The 17651-nt window shown below is 41.3% G+C and overlaps 1 protein-coding gene across 1 annotated transcript in view; it reads left to right on the top strand.

Annotated features, from left to right (window-relative positions):
* LOC147894580 (uncharacterized) overlaps positions 1–8177 on the top strand; it is a 28258-nt gene extending 20081 nt beyond the window's left edge. Inside the window, exon 5 of the mRNA XM_087385082.1 lies at positions 7583–8177. Coding sequence (XP_087241208.1) covers positions 7583–7747 — 165 coding nt within the window. The 3' untranslated portion in view covers positions 7748–8177. The remainder of the gene's footprint in view (positions 1–7582) is intronic.
* Positions 8178–17651: the final 9474 nt, after the last annotated feature.

Raw genomic sequence — 17651 nt, forward strand, 5'->3', positions numbered from 1 at the left:
GTATAGTCCCCCCACTTGGCTATTAGTCCCAGTTCCAGAGATCCCCTTAGGCAGTGAACTGGGTTTCTTTGAAACAGCCGGTTTTTCTTTCAGCCTTTCCGGTTTTTTTCCATACTCAGCACCTTCGGGGCTGCGGTCTTGTATGAAAATCTTTCAAGCATTAATAGAAGGTTCCTTTCTCTGAAAAAAAAAAAGGTCAAGGTGGTGAGGGATCGACTGGCATCAATTGGTCAGAAGGTGGACTAATGCTATTTGGCCTTGATGGTACTGAGGATGCTACCTTGGAGTTTCAAAAGCTTTGTAACGACTGTGACAGCAAGACAGAGGACCAAACCTATGACTTTTGAGGAGTTGGGTCCATTGCTCCTCTTCTTGAGATAATCCTTGGCAATGGCACAAGCGCCCTAACTGTGCGCTCTCAGCTTATATAGTATTGGTAGTCCATTACAGAGGTATATTTATACCTTTGTATGACTAGAAAAAGTCCAATCATACAAATTTAGATTTTTTGTTGTTCTAAAGATAAAAAAACTACACAGAAAATAAAATAGAAAATGAAAGAGAAGAAAAAAGAGGTAAACAAAAACATTTACAGAGGTATATATACCTTGCATGGGAATTCATGCATAGCCTTTACGTGAGAATACATCTAAGGGAATGTACATATAAGAGAATGTACATATGCAAAATATATAAGAGGATATGCAAAATATATAAGAGGATAGGTCATACCCTTCATGAATATAAGGGAGTATGTCATAACCCTACTTATATAAGAGAATGTGCCATAGGGCTACGAGACCAATCCACCTTTTTTTGTTTGGGAACCCTAGTTCAGTTCTGTCTCAATTGGCATCAGAGCCCTTTCCTGGGAATTTCTGCTTGAAGCGTTGTATCGTCAGTCCATGTTGCGGGAAGACACTCCAATCAGCAGGTGCCACATGTCACCATCTGGATTTATTTATTTTTTCTCATCATCAGGTTCAACATGATCTCCTGAGCAGAGCTATATGTGTTGATCACTGAAAATTATGCAGTATCAACTGATTTTGGATAACGAGTGTCTAACATCACCTGTCAGCAATAAGTGCTGATATAATGACCAGATTGTTATGAAATTTGGAGAGCAGGGGTGTCCGGACTGTTTACTGGATTGGATCAGGTTTGACCTGACTATTCTGCAAAACCCTCCTGGTCAGCACAGCTGCCACATCAGTAAAATCTACAGCTATTTTGGAAATTCTAGGCACCACCTATCATCTATTCTTCCCAAATTCATGTGTTCAGATTTCGAATTGATTAGCATTTGGATGAGAAATTCAAATAGAAGGCAAATTCTCAAAAAAGGTAAAATTCGGGCCTCCATCAATCATTAGATGATCTGATGAACTAAACCTCATCATGGCCTTACTTGGTGCTGTACGACGCTCCACAAATTTCAATAAGGAAAGAAATTGCATACTTTTAAGTTCATGTCAAAACTGTGAACTGTTTGTGATGGCAACCAGAAGCTCAACTCAATTTTCCAAAACAAGGGTAAAGCAAGAAAAATGCTACCTCAGGATGATGACCATGAATAAGCCACTAATCTCATGCTATCAGGCAAGGAGGAATGGCCACTGTGGGCATTGGTCCCATACGAGCAATGCTTTGGGGATGGACTGCCTACAGAAAGACCAAGACGTCCATCTCCTCATCCCAGGAGTGGATCATCCTCCAACTCTTCCCATTCCAGGTCCTCCACAGGATTATCTCTGTTTCTCAAACTTTATCAAGAGGTCAAAGCAGATTGTTAGCATGCCCAAGGGATGTTAATACCTTTACCTACTCATGAAGGGAAAGAAAATGTGCATCCATCAAGTAACGAGTTATATGCCACATATCAATCCAATGAGAACTGATGTTAAAGTGCCTGAAGTAACACAACAATGCACTGACACGTGTTTCAGATTGCATGGCATGCTGAAGGATATTGTCTAGTAAAACTTTTGAAAAGTTGACCTTTGTAAGACTAGAATGACTATGTCCAGCAGTGATCATCTTGAGCCACAAGGACACACTCACATTGTTCATCAGCAATTAGAAGATATTACATGCTCTTATGCTGCTAAAAACAATACCAAGTACAGTTGTACATTCATGCCAATGTACAGTTACAAACAAGAGCCCAATGGCTATCGGCTAATAGTTTGCACGTGAATCAAGCCATAAGCACTGTGTGGGGACATGCGAAATATGTTGCATGTTGTTAAAGGCACATCACCTTTGCAAGGTTGTACAAAAACATATCCGATTCCCGACATCAAAAGACTGTCTAATCAGATTGAGTTTCCCTTGGTACAGGAAGTCATCACCTTGGTATTATGAGCCCTTCTTGACCATTAAGACAACTAAAGGACGTAGCCAGAATTGCCACATGCATCCTGTGTTTCTGTAATTTAAAATTACATTTGGAATCTGGAGACAACCTAATTGAAGGTTTGATTGTATAACAAGAGGCACCGCTGGTATCACACAAGAAGCAATTCTAGATTTTTGTGAGCATCAATGGCTCGTCTAGGTCCTTCTTCAGATCACTGCCAAAATAGCCGAAGTGTTTTTCCAATTTAACCCTCAAGGCTGCGCTTCTTACTTCACGTAGTTGAGGTAGTGGCTGACAATAAGCCTAAGGGAGGTAGGCCAGATATAGAGAAAGGACTTGTAAGATTCATTGAGAAAAGAGAAGAAAATTCAACTCCCAACAGATGGGTGACCAAAATCATAATTACAGCAAGATGAAAGGTGAAGAATTGGTGCAATCTGCACAATTAAACAGTTCAGACCCGCCTAGATCATATTGAAAAAGGCAATTTTTCCTCCATTTCAATTATTCAATAAGACACTACCTAGCCCCTTGGCAAATCAGCACCTGACTCTAAAAGAGCCAGCCCTTATCGTATGTACAATAGGGGCCCAAGGAGTATGTCACATCAACCAAATGAGGAGCAGCCTCTTTCTTTTAACAGACGTCCATTTCCTCATCCCGAAAGTAGATCATCCTCCAAATCTTCCTCATTGTGTTTATTTTCTAATAAGTTTGACCCTTTAGTAAAGCCTGAGTGGAACAGCTCCTACAGGTTATAGTCACCACTAACTTGGGGGTTCTAGGATCTCCTTTATCTCCATGCTAACATGCAAGTTCAACAATCGTCATTATACAAACAAAGGGACACATATGGTGTAGGCCAGTTCGACACCAGGCAAAAGTAGACCCCTCAGGATAACCCCCGAGCTAGAGGTCAGCCAACCTCCAACCTTAGTCCATCCTAGGTAAGACTACCCATCCCATACCTTTGGGTGAAAAAACACACACGCACACATTTATACACCTTTGAAAAACCAATCGTACAAATTCAGATTTTTGTTGTTCTAAAGTCCACTATATATATTTATATTATATTTATACACACACCCCCCTTCATAAGACTACAATATATCCAATCTTTCAAATTAAACTCTTTTTTTGAACAATTGAAAAAGAAGAGAGTTTCTAAGCAACTTTGGACAAAGTTAAGAATAAACAAGAAAATAAATAATAATAAGTTAGTAAGCAAAGCTACGCTTATGCTCTCATCTATGCACATTAAGTTAAGAAGTTTGTGATTCCACACCCCACACCACACTGTGTGAGCTCCTGGGCAATTCTATTAGTCTTCCGCTGTGCATATCCTCTGTTGGGTCATTTCTAACTATATATTCAATCTTTTTTAGATTTACAAGTTGATATTCATGACAAACAATAACAACTTGAGTACAGTATTTTAAATATCATACGAATCCTCACATTGACGCAAACATCTCTGATATGACTTAATAGGGAGTAATTACTTTCATAATTCTTTAGATTCTCTCGTCTTTTCAGAAGTAAACGTGCATTTATCTTTTAAACTAGTAATTTAATCCTATTATTTCTAAAAAAGGGCTATAATACAAGAAGAAACTCCGCTTTGTCATTCGTTTTAGTTGTTAGATCTTTAGAATTTTGGATTTGAGTTGTAGCTTGAATGAAGAGAATGTGGACTACTTTTTAATTAGCCTTCTCCTTTAGTGCTAGCCTTTGTCACGGCTGACTCTATTGATTAGATGTGCAGACTCATCAATAAACAATGAACCAGCCAGATAGAGAAACCACCCAAATAATATATTTCCGTCCAAAGCTATGGACACAACACAAAAGAGATAGATCCAGAATCCCACCAATGGTGTGGTCCTCTGATCTTACCACAAGGTCCTTCTCCTATCTACTGGTTATCTCTAGACTCGAGCCCGCGTGCTTCACCTCAAGCGTAAGTAGACTTTCCGTCCCAAGATCTTCTCCACCTTGCTGTCTGGAAACCAGCCAGATAGAGAAACCACCCAAATAATATATTTCCGTCCAAAGCTATGGACACAATACAAAAGAGATAGATCCAGAGTCCCACCAATGGTGTGGTCCTCTGATCTTACCACAAGGTCCTTCTCCTATCTACCGGTTATCTCTAGACTCGAGCCCACGTGCTTCACCTCAAGCGTAAGTAGACTTTCCATCCCAAGATCTTCTCCACCTTGCTGTCTGGAAACCAGCCTAGGTGAGCTGCCACTCAAGCTCAGTATGCAGCCTCTTTAGGGTCACCTTCACCTCCTGTAGATAGGCCCAAGGCTAGCCTGCTTGCTGCTCCTGTCTGCTGTCAGAGGGCTGCTCCTGAAGATGTAGAATGAGGCCAAGGGCCTCTGCTTTTATAGGCCCCAAGGGGCTGGGAAAACATACCGACCCAGCAGCCTCTAATGGCCGACTGCTGGTCAGTTTTCTTCCTCCCCCTGGCCGACTTTCTGGCCCCTCCTGGGCCGACTTTACTGCCCTATATAAGGGCAGCTGTTGGGCTCTTTTGGGCTGCTGCCTGGCCCCAAGGGCAGCCCCCATTGGGCCCTACCCTTGGGCACATCTATGGCCAGGTGGCTGGCCCACCATAGCCTCCACCTCTGCCCCTTCTGTCCTGCTGGTTCTGCCCTCTGCCAGGCTCTCTACAGCCACGTGTGCAGCGCCGTACTGATCCGTACTGCTGCTGTATTGCAGCTGTACCTTCGCTGATGTCACCCGCCATGTGTCGCCATGTTCAAGGCCTGTTAGCAGGCTATGACCCTGCCCACTACCCTCTCCACTTGGCCCGTCATGCAAGCGCCTTCTCTCTCTTTGATTCTTGCCCATATGGCAGCCATCTTGCTGCCCATGTGGCCATCCCCCACGACCTAGGTTCACCCCCCCAATGCTCTCCTCATATGGGGGCTTGCAGATGGGGAGGTGACCTTTTCAACACCCCCTCTCACCAACACTTCTCGGCCCAATGCCAACACGTCGATGACGATACTCTAGTGACTCCCTACCCGTAGTCCTTTGGAACACTTCGATGTCAAAATCTTTTCCTGGCTTTTCATCCAATGGCTCCTGCTCCACTAGGTCTCGTTCCACTTCCGCACACCATGCTGGTACACAGGTCCATCTCTGGTAGCACCTCCTAACACCACCGCCTTCAGTCACGTTCCCGCCTTTGAACTCGAGCAATCCAGCCGTTCGATCTTCTAGTTGTTCCCCTGATAATGAGTGAATAACCTGGAGTCCTCCAGGCACCATGCTCTGAGGGTCTGTTTCAACTCGTCCTTCCTTTGGCAAGGTCCGCAACAAATGAATATCTCCACATAACTTGGACCACGAACTCTTACTGAGCTCTCAAGCAGGTACTCTTCTGGCTTCTGTACACCTTGTCCATCACCTTCTAACAATCTACGTCCGAGATTTGAAGAAGCACCCACACTTCACCTTTTGCCTTCGAAGAAGGCCCAATTCCTTCCAATCTCGCATTACCTGAGATAAATGAAGAGCAGAGTATTTCCACAGCATGCTATAAAGGCTAAAATGAAGAATACATACTGAAAGCAAACCATGCACTTCATCGAGGCACCCACCAATCACTTGCGTAATCCTATACTGTCCCCTTCTGAAATACAATATCCATGGAATCCACCCTTGTGTCAGTGTCAACAGCCACGCACTTGGAAGATACCAAGCACTCCATGCTGTCCATCACCTTTACAAAGATCTCTGACTCCTCGTCGACCCACATCTCACTGTCAGACATCCTCACTATGGTTTCTAGGTCAACATATATGATCTCAATAACACACAGACATGTCACCAGGAACAACTCTTCAATTACCACATTTGCTTTGGCCTTTGTATCACCCTCTGAATCTGAGTCGGGCTCCTTCCTTTTGTTTTTCTGATCCGCCTTCTTCTTTTTGCAGTCCTTTGCAAAATGTCCTGACGTGTCACAATAGAAGCACTTCTCCTTCTGCTTCCTCTTGGAAGTGTCCTTGTCATCAGAGCCGTCTTTCTTGGACTTGCCATCATTAGGCTTGCCCTTTCCTTTGTAGACCTGAGTTCAGCCAGTGTGTGTACATGGCACATTGCGCATGTAGTTACCGGCTATGTGTAGATAATAGTCATTGTAGTGCCATGGGTAGTGTAAGTGATGTCTATTATCGTGCTGCAGAAACTGAACTGGAACAGCCTGGTTATTGCTCTAGCTTGGTCTATGCTAGAAAGTCTGTCATTAACCAAAGGAGTGCTGGAATATTTAGCCAAGGCAATGAACCAATAACAAATGCTAAGGGATAGTAAGAATTGCAGCTCTAGGCTACGAGGGGGCCTGCAGGGGAGGGGTTTACATCCATAGTTGGGCCGTGTATACCAAGCCCATATGGGCTGTTGTGGCAAGCCCGATATGGCAGGTTTTGAAGCGGCAGCCCCCGATCTGGGGCCGACCTGGGTGGTCTATGGTCAGCTGAGCGAGCAAGTCCCAAATTGGTTTTTATTATAGTCTTCCTTAACTCTCTTAGGGGACCTTGGAGATTTTGATTGCTTGTGTTATCTACTGTGTTCTTTGAAGAGTATTCTGGATTCTGTTAAGCTGGCTGATTGTAGCATGGTTTGTGCAGTGAGATTTTGAGTTGGACTTTGGTATGCTTGAAAACAATTGGTGCAGGAAAGATTTGTAACTTTCTCAATGAGCTGTTTAGCTAGATTTCGTTAGTTGATGTGCTTGGCCTTTTCCTTGGGCCTGGCTAGATGGAAGTGAAGCCGTAGCTTTGGATAACCATTTGTGGGCTGGTGAACTTGTTAGCATATCTTTCATTCTGTTAATCAAACCATTTGTTTCTCACGTTGTTATTAGACTGTGATATCCTGAGGATTTTTAGTGGCTGCTATTGTTGTGAAACATTCTATGACGGGTGGTCTATTTCAAGTCACTCACACAGCTGGCTTCCACCTGATTGCCTATCATTATGAATAGAAGAAAGGGGTCTGCCTGGGGGTCTATTATCAATACTTTTTGTGAAGCTTTGAAGACAGGCTTAATTATGATGCATTTACCGTCTGTATATTTGCTTCAAAACAAGTGCATAAATTCAGATTGCTGTATCTGAAGAGATTTAGAATGGGATCTGTAATATTGGTAGGTGGCAGGCCGACACAAGTTACAGATATAAGTTTGTTTCTCTTTGGCAGGTAAATGCCGCTTACAAAAAGGCTCTTCTTCGTTTTCACCCCGATCGTGTTGCAGCTGTGGCTATAAGCAATCCTTCACATCAGGTGGAAGCAGAGGAGACATTCAAGTTAATATCAAGGATGAAAAGCATTTTACAGCCAGTTGCGGCCAGGAAGTTTTCATAGCACGCTTTTAATATTTGAAAGGTGTTCAGCTTTTGTATCATATTGTCATGGAGTGGCAGCTCCTTGAAGAAGACCCTCCACATTAGTGAGAGATTGAAACGCTAAGACTGGTCTAAGATTTTTTGCAATTTTACTTGAGCAACACAAGCATCATTGTAGAAGCAATAAAAGGTCAGCTTTTCAGTGTAAGATCAAATACTTCACTGAGGTTTGCAGTTAGGGCCCTCTGGATTAGAAATGTGTCAACGATTTCTAATCTTTGGCTGTTTCAATATACCATGTACATACACCTCTTTTCTGAACATGTAGCCTTCATAACGGCTGCAAAAGAAAATTAGATGATACATCTGTTTCCTTTTGAATATGAGCAACCTGAACTATTATGTTGTCCATGACGGTGTTATCAATCGATCATTTGAGAACTTACATTAACCAAATATGATTTTTTTAGTCTACCTGGATTATGGATAAATTTTTCTTCTTCTGAGACTGTCCTATATGGAAGAGAAATATTGACCATGCTTCTGCTTGCCAGTTCACACTGCCCGTTCAATGATGTGGAAATGGTAAGCTAAATTGCTAGCCTTATTAGTCTGTTGCTGTGATCTACATTTGTTAGAACTTATTTTGGGACATTCTAGCATCTATCTAGACTGCCTGCACCTGAGTTGGTGTAGAAGGTCCAAAAGCATAAAGGGATGAGCTGTTTACAACAAAGCATGTAATGGACATCGAGTAATCAATCATTATACCATGAGATATATTAAAAAACTTGTGGTGTCAAAAGCAAGCACACAGAAAATTCACAATAGAGGTAGCATGCCAGAGAGAGAGAGAGAGAGAGAGAGAGAGAGAGAGAGAAAGAGCGCACAAAGTGTAAGCTAGCAAAATGAAAAGATCTAAGTAAAAAATAAGCAATCAAAAAATCTTCTCAAATCTACAATCTTAGTCAGAAATAATCAAAATATTCCAACATCCTTGGAGCTCCTTGCAAGTGGAAAGACGAGGAGAGCACACATAAAACTTTGGTAGTGCTTTTCCCCTTGCCACAAAAGAGTGATAGGGTGGTGAAGGATCTATGTTAAGTCCAACTCTTCATTTGAGGAGTCTAACTTTGAGAGCCTCTCCGATCCTACACTTGACCAATACTTGATAGTTAAAACGACGCACGTCATGAAACTATGTGAATTCATTAATCATAGATCACACCACCCTGTTCCTTGGTATTAAGGAGCTTCAATTCTTTTGACCCTATCAAAGTATACGACGACATTCAAGTACAACTATGAAGGGATGGTGTAGATCCTAGATGTCTCATTGGAGAGATTTAGTGGGATCTTATGTACACCAACTTTGCAATTCCTTGTGTACTAAGCTTGCCTTAGTACCTTGTCTCTAGACCTTCACTTGTGACTATGTTATGCCACTAAGCTTCATCTTGCCTGTAGAATTAGCCTTGTAGCTACATTACATTGCTAAGCTTTGTTCTTTGCTAGATAACAGATTTATGACTTCTTGCATGCCACTAAGTCTCACCTCCAACCACATCTCTCAACAATGCCAAAAATGGGACCAACAAGTGCCATTTTGATTAGCTATATTCCAAACAGCTTCAACTATCATCGAATCATGATTCCAATCACAATCACAAAGAGATTTCACCTGATTTCTAGCTAGTGAGTCAACTCTAGAATCAATGCTATGATTTGTCATCTAGGTTGACAGTAAGCTTACTTGCCCTCCATGTCCAACCTGAAAGTCCTGCTCTTTCAAAATCTAGTCTAGGTAGCCTACAACTTTCACTATCATTCGGATCCAATCCAAGATGATTGTCCTTTAGGAGGAACCAAGTTTGAGAATCTTGGGTACTTAGCCTTCGGTAAGAAGACTTCACCATTTAGCTTCATTGAGAAGATTGAATACCTCTTCGTACTTCGGCTTAGTTGTGAAGGTTGAATACAATCGTTGTACATAGCCTTTAGTGAGAAGGTAGAATACAAACTTCATCATTCAGCTTTGCTCAGAAAACCGAATGGGATCTATCACCTACTCGCTATCCCCTTTATTTGGCACTTGCATATGAGGCAATGATCTACAAAACATCCTTCAAAAAACAATTCCAATCTGATGATTATTGGTATACCATGGACCAAATTGATTATTAGTATTCATATTTAAGCCTTTGAATGTCACTAACATTTTTCATTACAAGCAATTGTATATATTGTCCTACCAATCAGCATTTGCTAAGCCTATAGAGTGTTATCATCTCACACCATGTTTATATTAAATTGTTGGCTCGTGCTCGTACATATATCACTTGATATATGTCTCTTTGTGATCCACCATATTTCACTTTGATATCTCCTACGCCTTTAGTTGGTTAACTCCTATGCCTTTAGTTGGTTAACTGGCTATCCTCATCAAATTAGATATTCTAGTTTTCATCCAGCAATTTGATTGACTTGAACCAATCTTGTCTAGAGCTCATAATGGCTGAATGCCTTTCATCAACAAAACATCGGTGTGAATCAAGCTGTTTGATAGCTACAAGCACATTTAGAATACTTTGTGAGTTGTATAAAACATTCCCTTGTTAGGACTAGCATCTTCATATGTCATAATATCATTTGAAAACTATGTTGCACACATGCCTTCCTCCATTAACTCCGAGTAGCTCAATCGGTCTTGCGTCTAAAAGCAACCCAAGACGACTTCTCTTCCAGGACCCAATCCAAGTAGCCTGCAGATTTATTAATTCTCTAGATCCGATCTAAGATGCTTGCCATCAAGGCCTTGTTGGTGAAAGCTCTCATTGCCTATATCAATATTAAAAATGAAGGAGTTTGTCCTGAATTCAGGAAGCTCAGTGTTTAGTTAAGTACTGAAGGTACATCGACTCGGAAGGTTTTCCTCAAGATGGCTAGCTAGTTGCCAATCCCCAACTTTGGGGAGACAAAAATTGCTTGAAAGGTCCAACTATCCACTTTAAAAGATGAAGGTCTAGAGTCATTTTTATTGTCAGAGGAATATAGAAAATCACTACTAGAATGGAGATGAGACATGAAGACATCAAGAACATTGCTAGAGTAGTGATGACTGCAAAAGATTTAGTTGTAGTGATGACAGGGTAGCACAAGATGTAGGGGCCTTGGCAATCATCATCAACACTATTATGGGCACTATCCTTCCATGCATAAAGCTGACTAAGACAATAGGAGAGGTGTGGGAAGGTACTCAAGAAGATGTTCAAAGTGAACGATGAAGCCTGAATACTCGGCCTCAAGCTAGTATTTACAAGACGAAGACGAACAAGGAAGGTTCAATCCACGACTACATCACAATGATGAAAGTAGTCATAGACCAACTTGCAGTAATTTGCGAGAAAACAAATTCATCTCAGATTTCTTGATTGTTGCTAGGCATACTTCCCTAGAGCTACAAAGGGTTCATGAAAACTATGATCATAGGATAGAGGTTGGTGCTACTTTCCTTCAAAGAGCTAGTTCTATTGCTTGCGCAAGATGAGGCTCAAGAGAAGAAACATGGAAGATCTAGACAAAGGACTTTCTTAGCAAAAGGGGATGTCTAAAAGATACTCGACAAGAGTGATAAAGTGGGGACTGAGAGAAGAAACATGGAAGATCTAGACAGGGGCCCTTCTTAGCAAAAGGGGATGTCTAAAAGATACTCGACAAGAGTGATAAAGTGGAGAGAGAGAGAGAGAGAGAGAGAGAGAGAGAGAGAGAGAGAGAGAGAGAGGAGTACACATGATACATCTACCTATACACTATGTTGTATTGAGCATGATCATGAATATAAACATACCTTAGGATTAGGGTTAGGGCTTGCCCCTAATGCCCTATCTAGATGGTGCAATTTACACCATCCTTAACACCCCCTCTTAAATTGCATTAGGTAAGTAGAGGGGGAAACTTGTGCGTTGTCTCTACTTGTGAAGTTTGTTGTTTAGAGTCCTTGCTGTCGCTTGTGTGTTTTCTTCTTGTCGCAGTTGGGGATGCCTCTTGCTTTGTTGGTGAAGCTTTGCAATGCCGTTGTAGGGGTCTCCTTTGCTACTAGTCTACAATCTTTGTAGCTTTGCAGGTTCATTGTAGGTAGAGGTTCCAACGAGAATAGAATGGATTGAGGTTCTGAAGAGAATTCTCAAATACTTAGAATGGAACCTTAGAAACTGAGAACTAGACCTTACACATCTCATAGAAATGAATGCAAGAATGAATCTTAAAAACTCAAACTCTACACTCATGAAAGAACTCAAGGAACCCAAACCCTGAAAGAACATAAAGATAGAAATGGCTATAACTTGAGCTCCATGAAGCGGAATGGAGAGCTTCTTAAACCAAAATGAAGAGGAAGATGAGCTCTATAAGAAGAGCTAGAGAAGTGATGAAGGTGCCTCATAGGGAGGGCTTGTCTCCTTGATAAAACAAGGGCTTTCACTCTCTTTCATGAAAAACTCTCACACACAAAGAACCTCAGCTCTGATACCATGATAATGCAAGTGAGAGAGAGAGAGAGAGGAAGAGGAGTGCACACGATATGGCTACTTGTACACTATGTTGTATTGAACATAATCATGAATATAGATGAGAACCCCTTAGAGTTAGGGTTAGGGTTAGGGTTTGTCCCTAATGCCCTATCTAGATGGTGCAATTTACACCATCCTTAACACCCCCTCTCATATTGCACAGGGTAAGTAGAAGGTGCATGGACAAGAACTTTTTGTGGATTTCGTTTGGTGCATATAATAGCATCCAAAAATGAAAAGAAAACTGAAAAGAATAAGAGTAGTATATGAATGTGTGAGCACAGTGACTACATAGCAGAAGCCTGTACAATGAATACAACTTACTAGATCCTATGCATAACATGCATTTCCCCCTCTTAAGTTGTATGTCATCCTTCGCCTTTGGGAACCAAGCTCAAGGAAAGAGGAAGGAAATAAAAAAACTAAGAAGTCCACACGGATCAAAGACTGGTCGATCTCATAAGATGACTTCGTGAGTGATTGCATATATAAATGCGTGTTGAACATGTTTTAAGTCATTGTGGACTGTGCAACTGGTCTTGTAGGAGAGGCATGCAGATGTGAATCTAGTCGATGTAGCTATGGAGACAGAATCCGTGTTATGAAAACCGCAAATCAAACATGCTCACAAATTCATAATTTACTAAAACTATAGAAATCAAGAACAAGGAAACAAGTGGGGGCGAGAAGAAAAAGAGAGAGCGACATTGCATGAGGTCCAATCTGCCCCCCCTAGATTGTGGCTCTTGCTTTCCATCTAGAGTATTTATAACTGTAATTCCAAAAAGCAAAGAGCCAATAATAGTACATCCAAAAGCATCCCTTGTCCATAATTAGAGGGATTGCTCAACATAGCTCGACGAGCTTAAAATATCACAAGGCTTAATATAACCTCATCTAAAATTGATAAAATAAATTAGCCCATGGCTTAAAATTCATTACTTTACAATATGGCCCATGGCCTTTGATAGCCATTAGATACTTCGATCAATCCAAATCACCTTCACCATCTCTGTTCCTTGTTATCCAACTCATCATCTGTACTCAAGTCGCCAATTGTGTTAGTTGTTACAATCAATTGATGAATCATCACACCAACTAATCCCAACACAATTGTACGCTTGATATACAGACATCAAAATACACACCTTGTGACCAATTGCAATAACACCAATAACACTAGCAACATTAGTATTAACATGGAATCACCCATAGTACTAACCATCTAGCCTGGCAAAACATAGGTAGTTAGGCATCCCCAACTAAACCCCATAAAGCATCCACTAGGACCCCCGCCGCATTTGGTGCGCTCCGATGGAATACTTTGCCATAGTCACACTTGACTAAAATAAAATAATTTCCATAGCAAGAAATATCGAAAATACAATTTCGTAACAATCCAGTAGATTGTGATGAACAAGGGTGTCACCAATCCAAAAGAATTGGCAACAATATGTGAGGTATGCTATAGTAGAACTATATTCTTTGTTGAATGATGCGGGGTCAAAGAAGACCACATAGTCAAGGTGGACAAAGTGATCAAGGGGATGAAAATCTAGGACCAAATGTGTAAGTATAATATACTACTCTACTGATATAGAGGCCCGTACAAATGACAAGGCATGGAAGCCTATAGTACCTGTATGCTCAACTGTCATGAGCTGAAGGTGATTTGATGTGTGCATGGCTAACATCCATCAGCATGGGATGTAGCATTTGTCATAGGCTCAAGGTGGAGCTAACAGAACAAAGGCATAGAAGGCTAAAATACAAATGATAAAACATAAGATATCCTTGAGCCATAGGAGGTGTTGAATGTTGATGTCGAGATAGATATGTAGTACTGGATCCAACCGCTGATCTGCATCAAGTATCTACTGCATACAACCATAAGTGCATGATGAAACATTAATGTTCCTTAGGTTGTGCTATGGCTAAACCTGATGATGTCCACTACACTAGGGTAGGAACACACTAGGGTGGAAACTATGTCCATTGATGTGATATGCTCCATGTCAGAGGTGAAAGCATCAATGATGGATGCTGGAATGGAATCATTTGAGTCAGTAAATGCACTATGACATGTATCTCCACATGCTACTGAAGATGTGAGAGCCTTATACTAAGGGTTGACCAGCTGAAAATGTGCATGGTCACTGCTACTGAACTCCTGCTGTGAACTCCTGCTGTGTATTTACATCTGGTGTGACAATAGATGGAGTTAGATCCATGCATGAAAGTGATGGCTATACATCACCAGAATCAGATTGTGCTGATGCAGATGGGAGTGCCTCATGTTGAGGGCTTACTGTCAAATGTGCCTCATGATGAGGGCTTATCGACAAATGTGCATGATAAAAAATTGTGGGCTGATCCATGCTAACATGTGGTACATCTACATCTAATCTCACGAGACTAATGAATGGTCGACCCCCATCTTCGCTCAAAAGTAATGAGTAAAGATCCAACAACATACGTAGAGGCACTTCGCATTGCGACTAAGAAAGAAGCTTCTTCACAGATCGAATCCTCTTTGTGTCTTCAATAGCTTCAACTTCTAAGGTGTAATGGGCACTCCTCAGGTACCAAAGTCCTTTGAGTTAGATCATAATATCTCCCAATTAATGGCAGAGTTTGCTGATTTGAAATTGCATTTTGGTTAATGCACGACAACCTAGAGCACCAAAGAGTGAGGATAGGCCTTGAGATAAGAGTGGGGTCACTTGCTATGAATGTAATGAAAAAGGTCAATATCGCCTTGAGTGTCGTAGATTGAGAAAGAAAGAAGAAAAACAAGTATCCTTGATAGAAGCTTCTTCAAGGGATGAGGAAAGAGAGGTAATGATGGCTAAATGGGGGCGTGGTAAAGCAAAAGAAGAAGAAGAAAGCAAGGAAGAAGTAGATGAGTAACATTAGGAAGAGGAATGCCGTAGTAAGAAAAAGAAAGCATCTAGAAGTAGAATTAGCCAGTCATACTTTCCTTTAGGACAAGGCATTGGAAGCTATGACTTGTTATCCGACCTTAAAGAAAAGGAAGCTCATATCACCTTTGGCCAGTTACTTGCTTTGTCTCCAAAACTACGGAAAGAATGGGGAAAGCTAGCAAGCACAAGGGTGTCAAAGAAGAAAAATAAGAAAAGTGCCATTCCTGTTGTTCAAAAGTTAGATATAGATATTGGGGACAATGTGCCTGTGGTTGATGTGATCATTGATGGTCAAGTGATTTCTAATGTTTACATTGATGGAGGTGCATCGATTAGTGTCATGCGTGAGAAGACCATGATAGATGCTGATTTAAAATACTCTAGTACTACCTATCCTTTTTGCATCAAATTGGTTAACAACACTAGGGTAAAGACCTTGGGAGTTGTGAAGAATCTAGAAGTGGAGGTATGTGGATTTTTTATGCCGACTACTTTTCAGGTGATCCCTACCAAACCACATGCACGTGCCTATCCATTGATTTTGGGAAGGCCTTGGCTACGCTGGGAAGGCTATTCAAAAGTGGGATACTGGAGAACAAATTTTGTAGAGAAATGATAAGAAGGTGCGCTACAACATCAGAAGCCGCAAAAAGGAAGTTGTCAAGGAGTCTTCAACATCAGAGAGTTCGAGCTTTGACTTAACTGATGAAGAAGAAGAGACAGGGTGTAGCTTCGAGGAGTACAGCTCAAAGGGTGAGGTGGAAGGAGTGGCCTTTGGTCTTTGTCTTGGTGCTGATCGGGATGAGTCAGGAGGCAACAAGGTGGTGGTATAAGAAGATCCTGTAGAGACACTTCATGTGGAGGATGTGGAGCACACTAAATGACGCCAACACAATGAAGAGATTCTTGGTGATTCTCTATCAGGTAGTGAGAAGCTCTAGTACTTGGATATGTTAGATGATTTCCCATATCCCTTTGCAACAAGCTATTCACAGGTTCGACCAGTCTCTCTTGTGGAGCACAAGATTGAGTTGAAGATAGAAAGCAAGCCAGTTGTGCAACGCTTAAGGCGATTGGGGGTGATCCAAGTTGAGGCACCAAAGAAAGAGGTAACACAACTACTTGAGGCTGGATTTGTCTTTCCTATTGATGATTTAGAATGTATATCTCCTATAGTTGTCACACCAAAGAAAGGAAATAAGTGGCGGGTTTGTGTGGACTTTCGTACTTTGAATGCATGCACTAAGAGGGATCATTTTCCTCTTGATGAATCATAAAGGTCAAAAAGTATGGGCAATTCAAAGTAAAGTTAAAGAATTGGAAGTAAGAGGAGATTCTTAGCTTATTATAAAGCAAATGCAAGGGCATTACAAGACAAGAAGTCCTCAATTGAAGAAGCTTAATCAGAAGGCTATGTCACTATGTAGTCGATTCGGTTTTTGCAAGTTTGTTCATATAAATAGAAAAGAAAATCCAAGGATAGATGAGTTAGCTACTACTGAAGCCATTGTAGTACAAGACTGGGGGGTGGTTTCTTTGGTAGACACTGGATGGCTAGAACTACAAGATGTTTAGCAATATGTGGAAGAAGGCATGTTTTCTCAAGGGTTAACTCCACAACATAAGCAAAGATTGGGAAGGAAGGCTTGTCCCTATACTATTGTTGATGACATTCTTTATAAATTGGGAAAAGATAAGGTCCTCCATCGGGTGGTCCATCCCATGGAGACTAGGAGAATCCTAGAAATGTGTCATGAATGCTCTGGTCATTTTGCTTCAGCGAGCACAGCTAGGAGAATTATTAATGTAGGTTACTTTTGGCCACCTCCATACCAATAGGATACGTAAAAGATGGCGATAGGATAATACAATGGTTGAGAACCAGCCTCCTACCTCTGCAAGATTGGCTTGATAACCTATATGAATGGTGTCGAAGTTGTACAGTATGCCAAAAGTTTGGAAGGTGATAGTTGATTCCTAGGCCCTTGAAGCCTATTCTAGCATATGGACCTTTTGAGAGGTGGGGGTTAGGCTTTGTGGGATCACTCCCTCACTCATCTCAAGGCAAGCATTATTTATTGGTGGCCACAGATTATGTGACTCGGTGGGCAAAGGCCAAGGCCACAGTTAATAGCAAGGCAAGCACAATTGCCAAATTTCTCTTTGATCAAATTTTTTCACACTTTGGTTGTCCTTTGTAAATTCTCACTGATGGAGGAACCTCTTTTAGAAATTAACTAATTGAAGATGTGGTGCATAAGTTAAAGATAAATCATAGAATTTCCATGCCATACTATCCCCAATGTAATGGCTTGGTTGAGAAAACAAATGGATTGTTGTGCAATTCAATGGGAAAGCTTGTAAACACCAAAAAAAGGCATTGGGATAGGCACTTGGCAGAAGTTTTATGGGCTTATAGAACGACACACAA

This window comes from Dipteris shenzhenensis, chromosome 14 (assembly GCF_047967505.1).
Source record: "Dipteris shenzhenensis isolate YYH24624 ecotype China chromosome 14, Dip_SZ_1.0, whole genome shotgun sequence".
In the NCBI taxonomy this organism is placed as follows: domain Eukaryota; kingdom Viridiplantae; phylum Streptophyta; class Polypodiopsida; order Gleicheniales; family Dipteridaceae; genus Dipteris; species Dipteris shenzhenensis.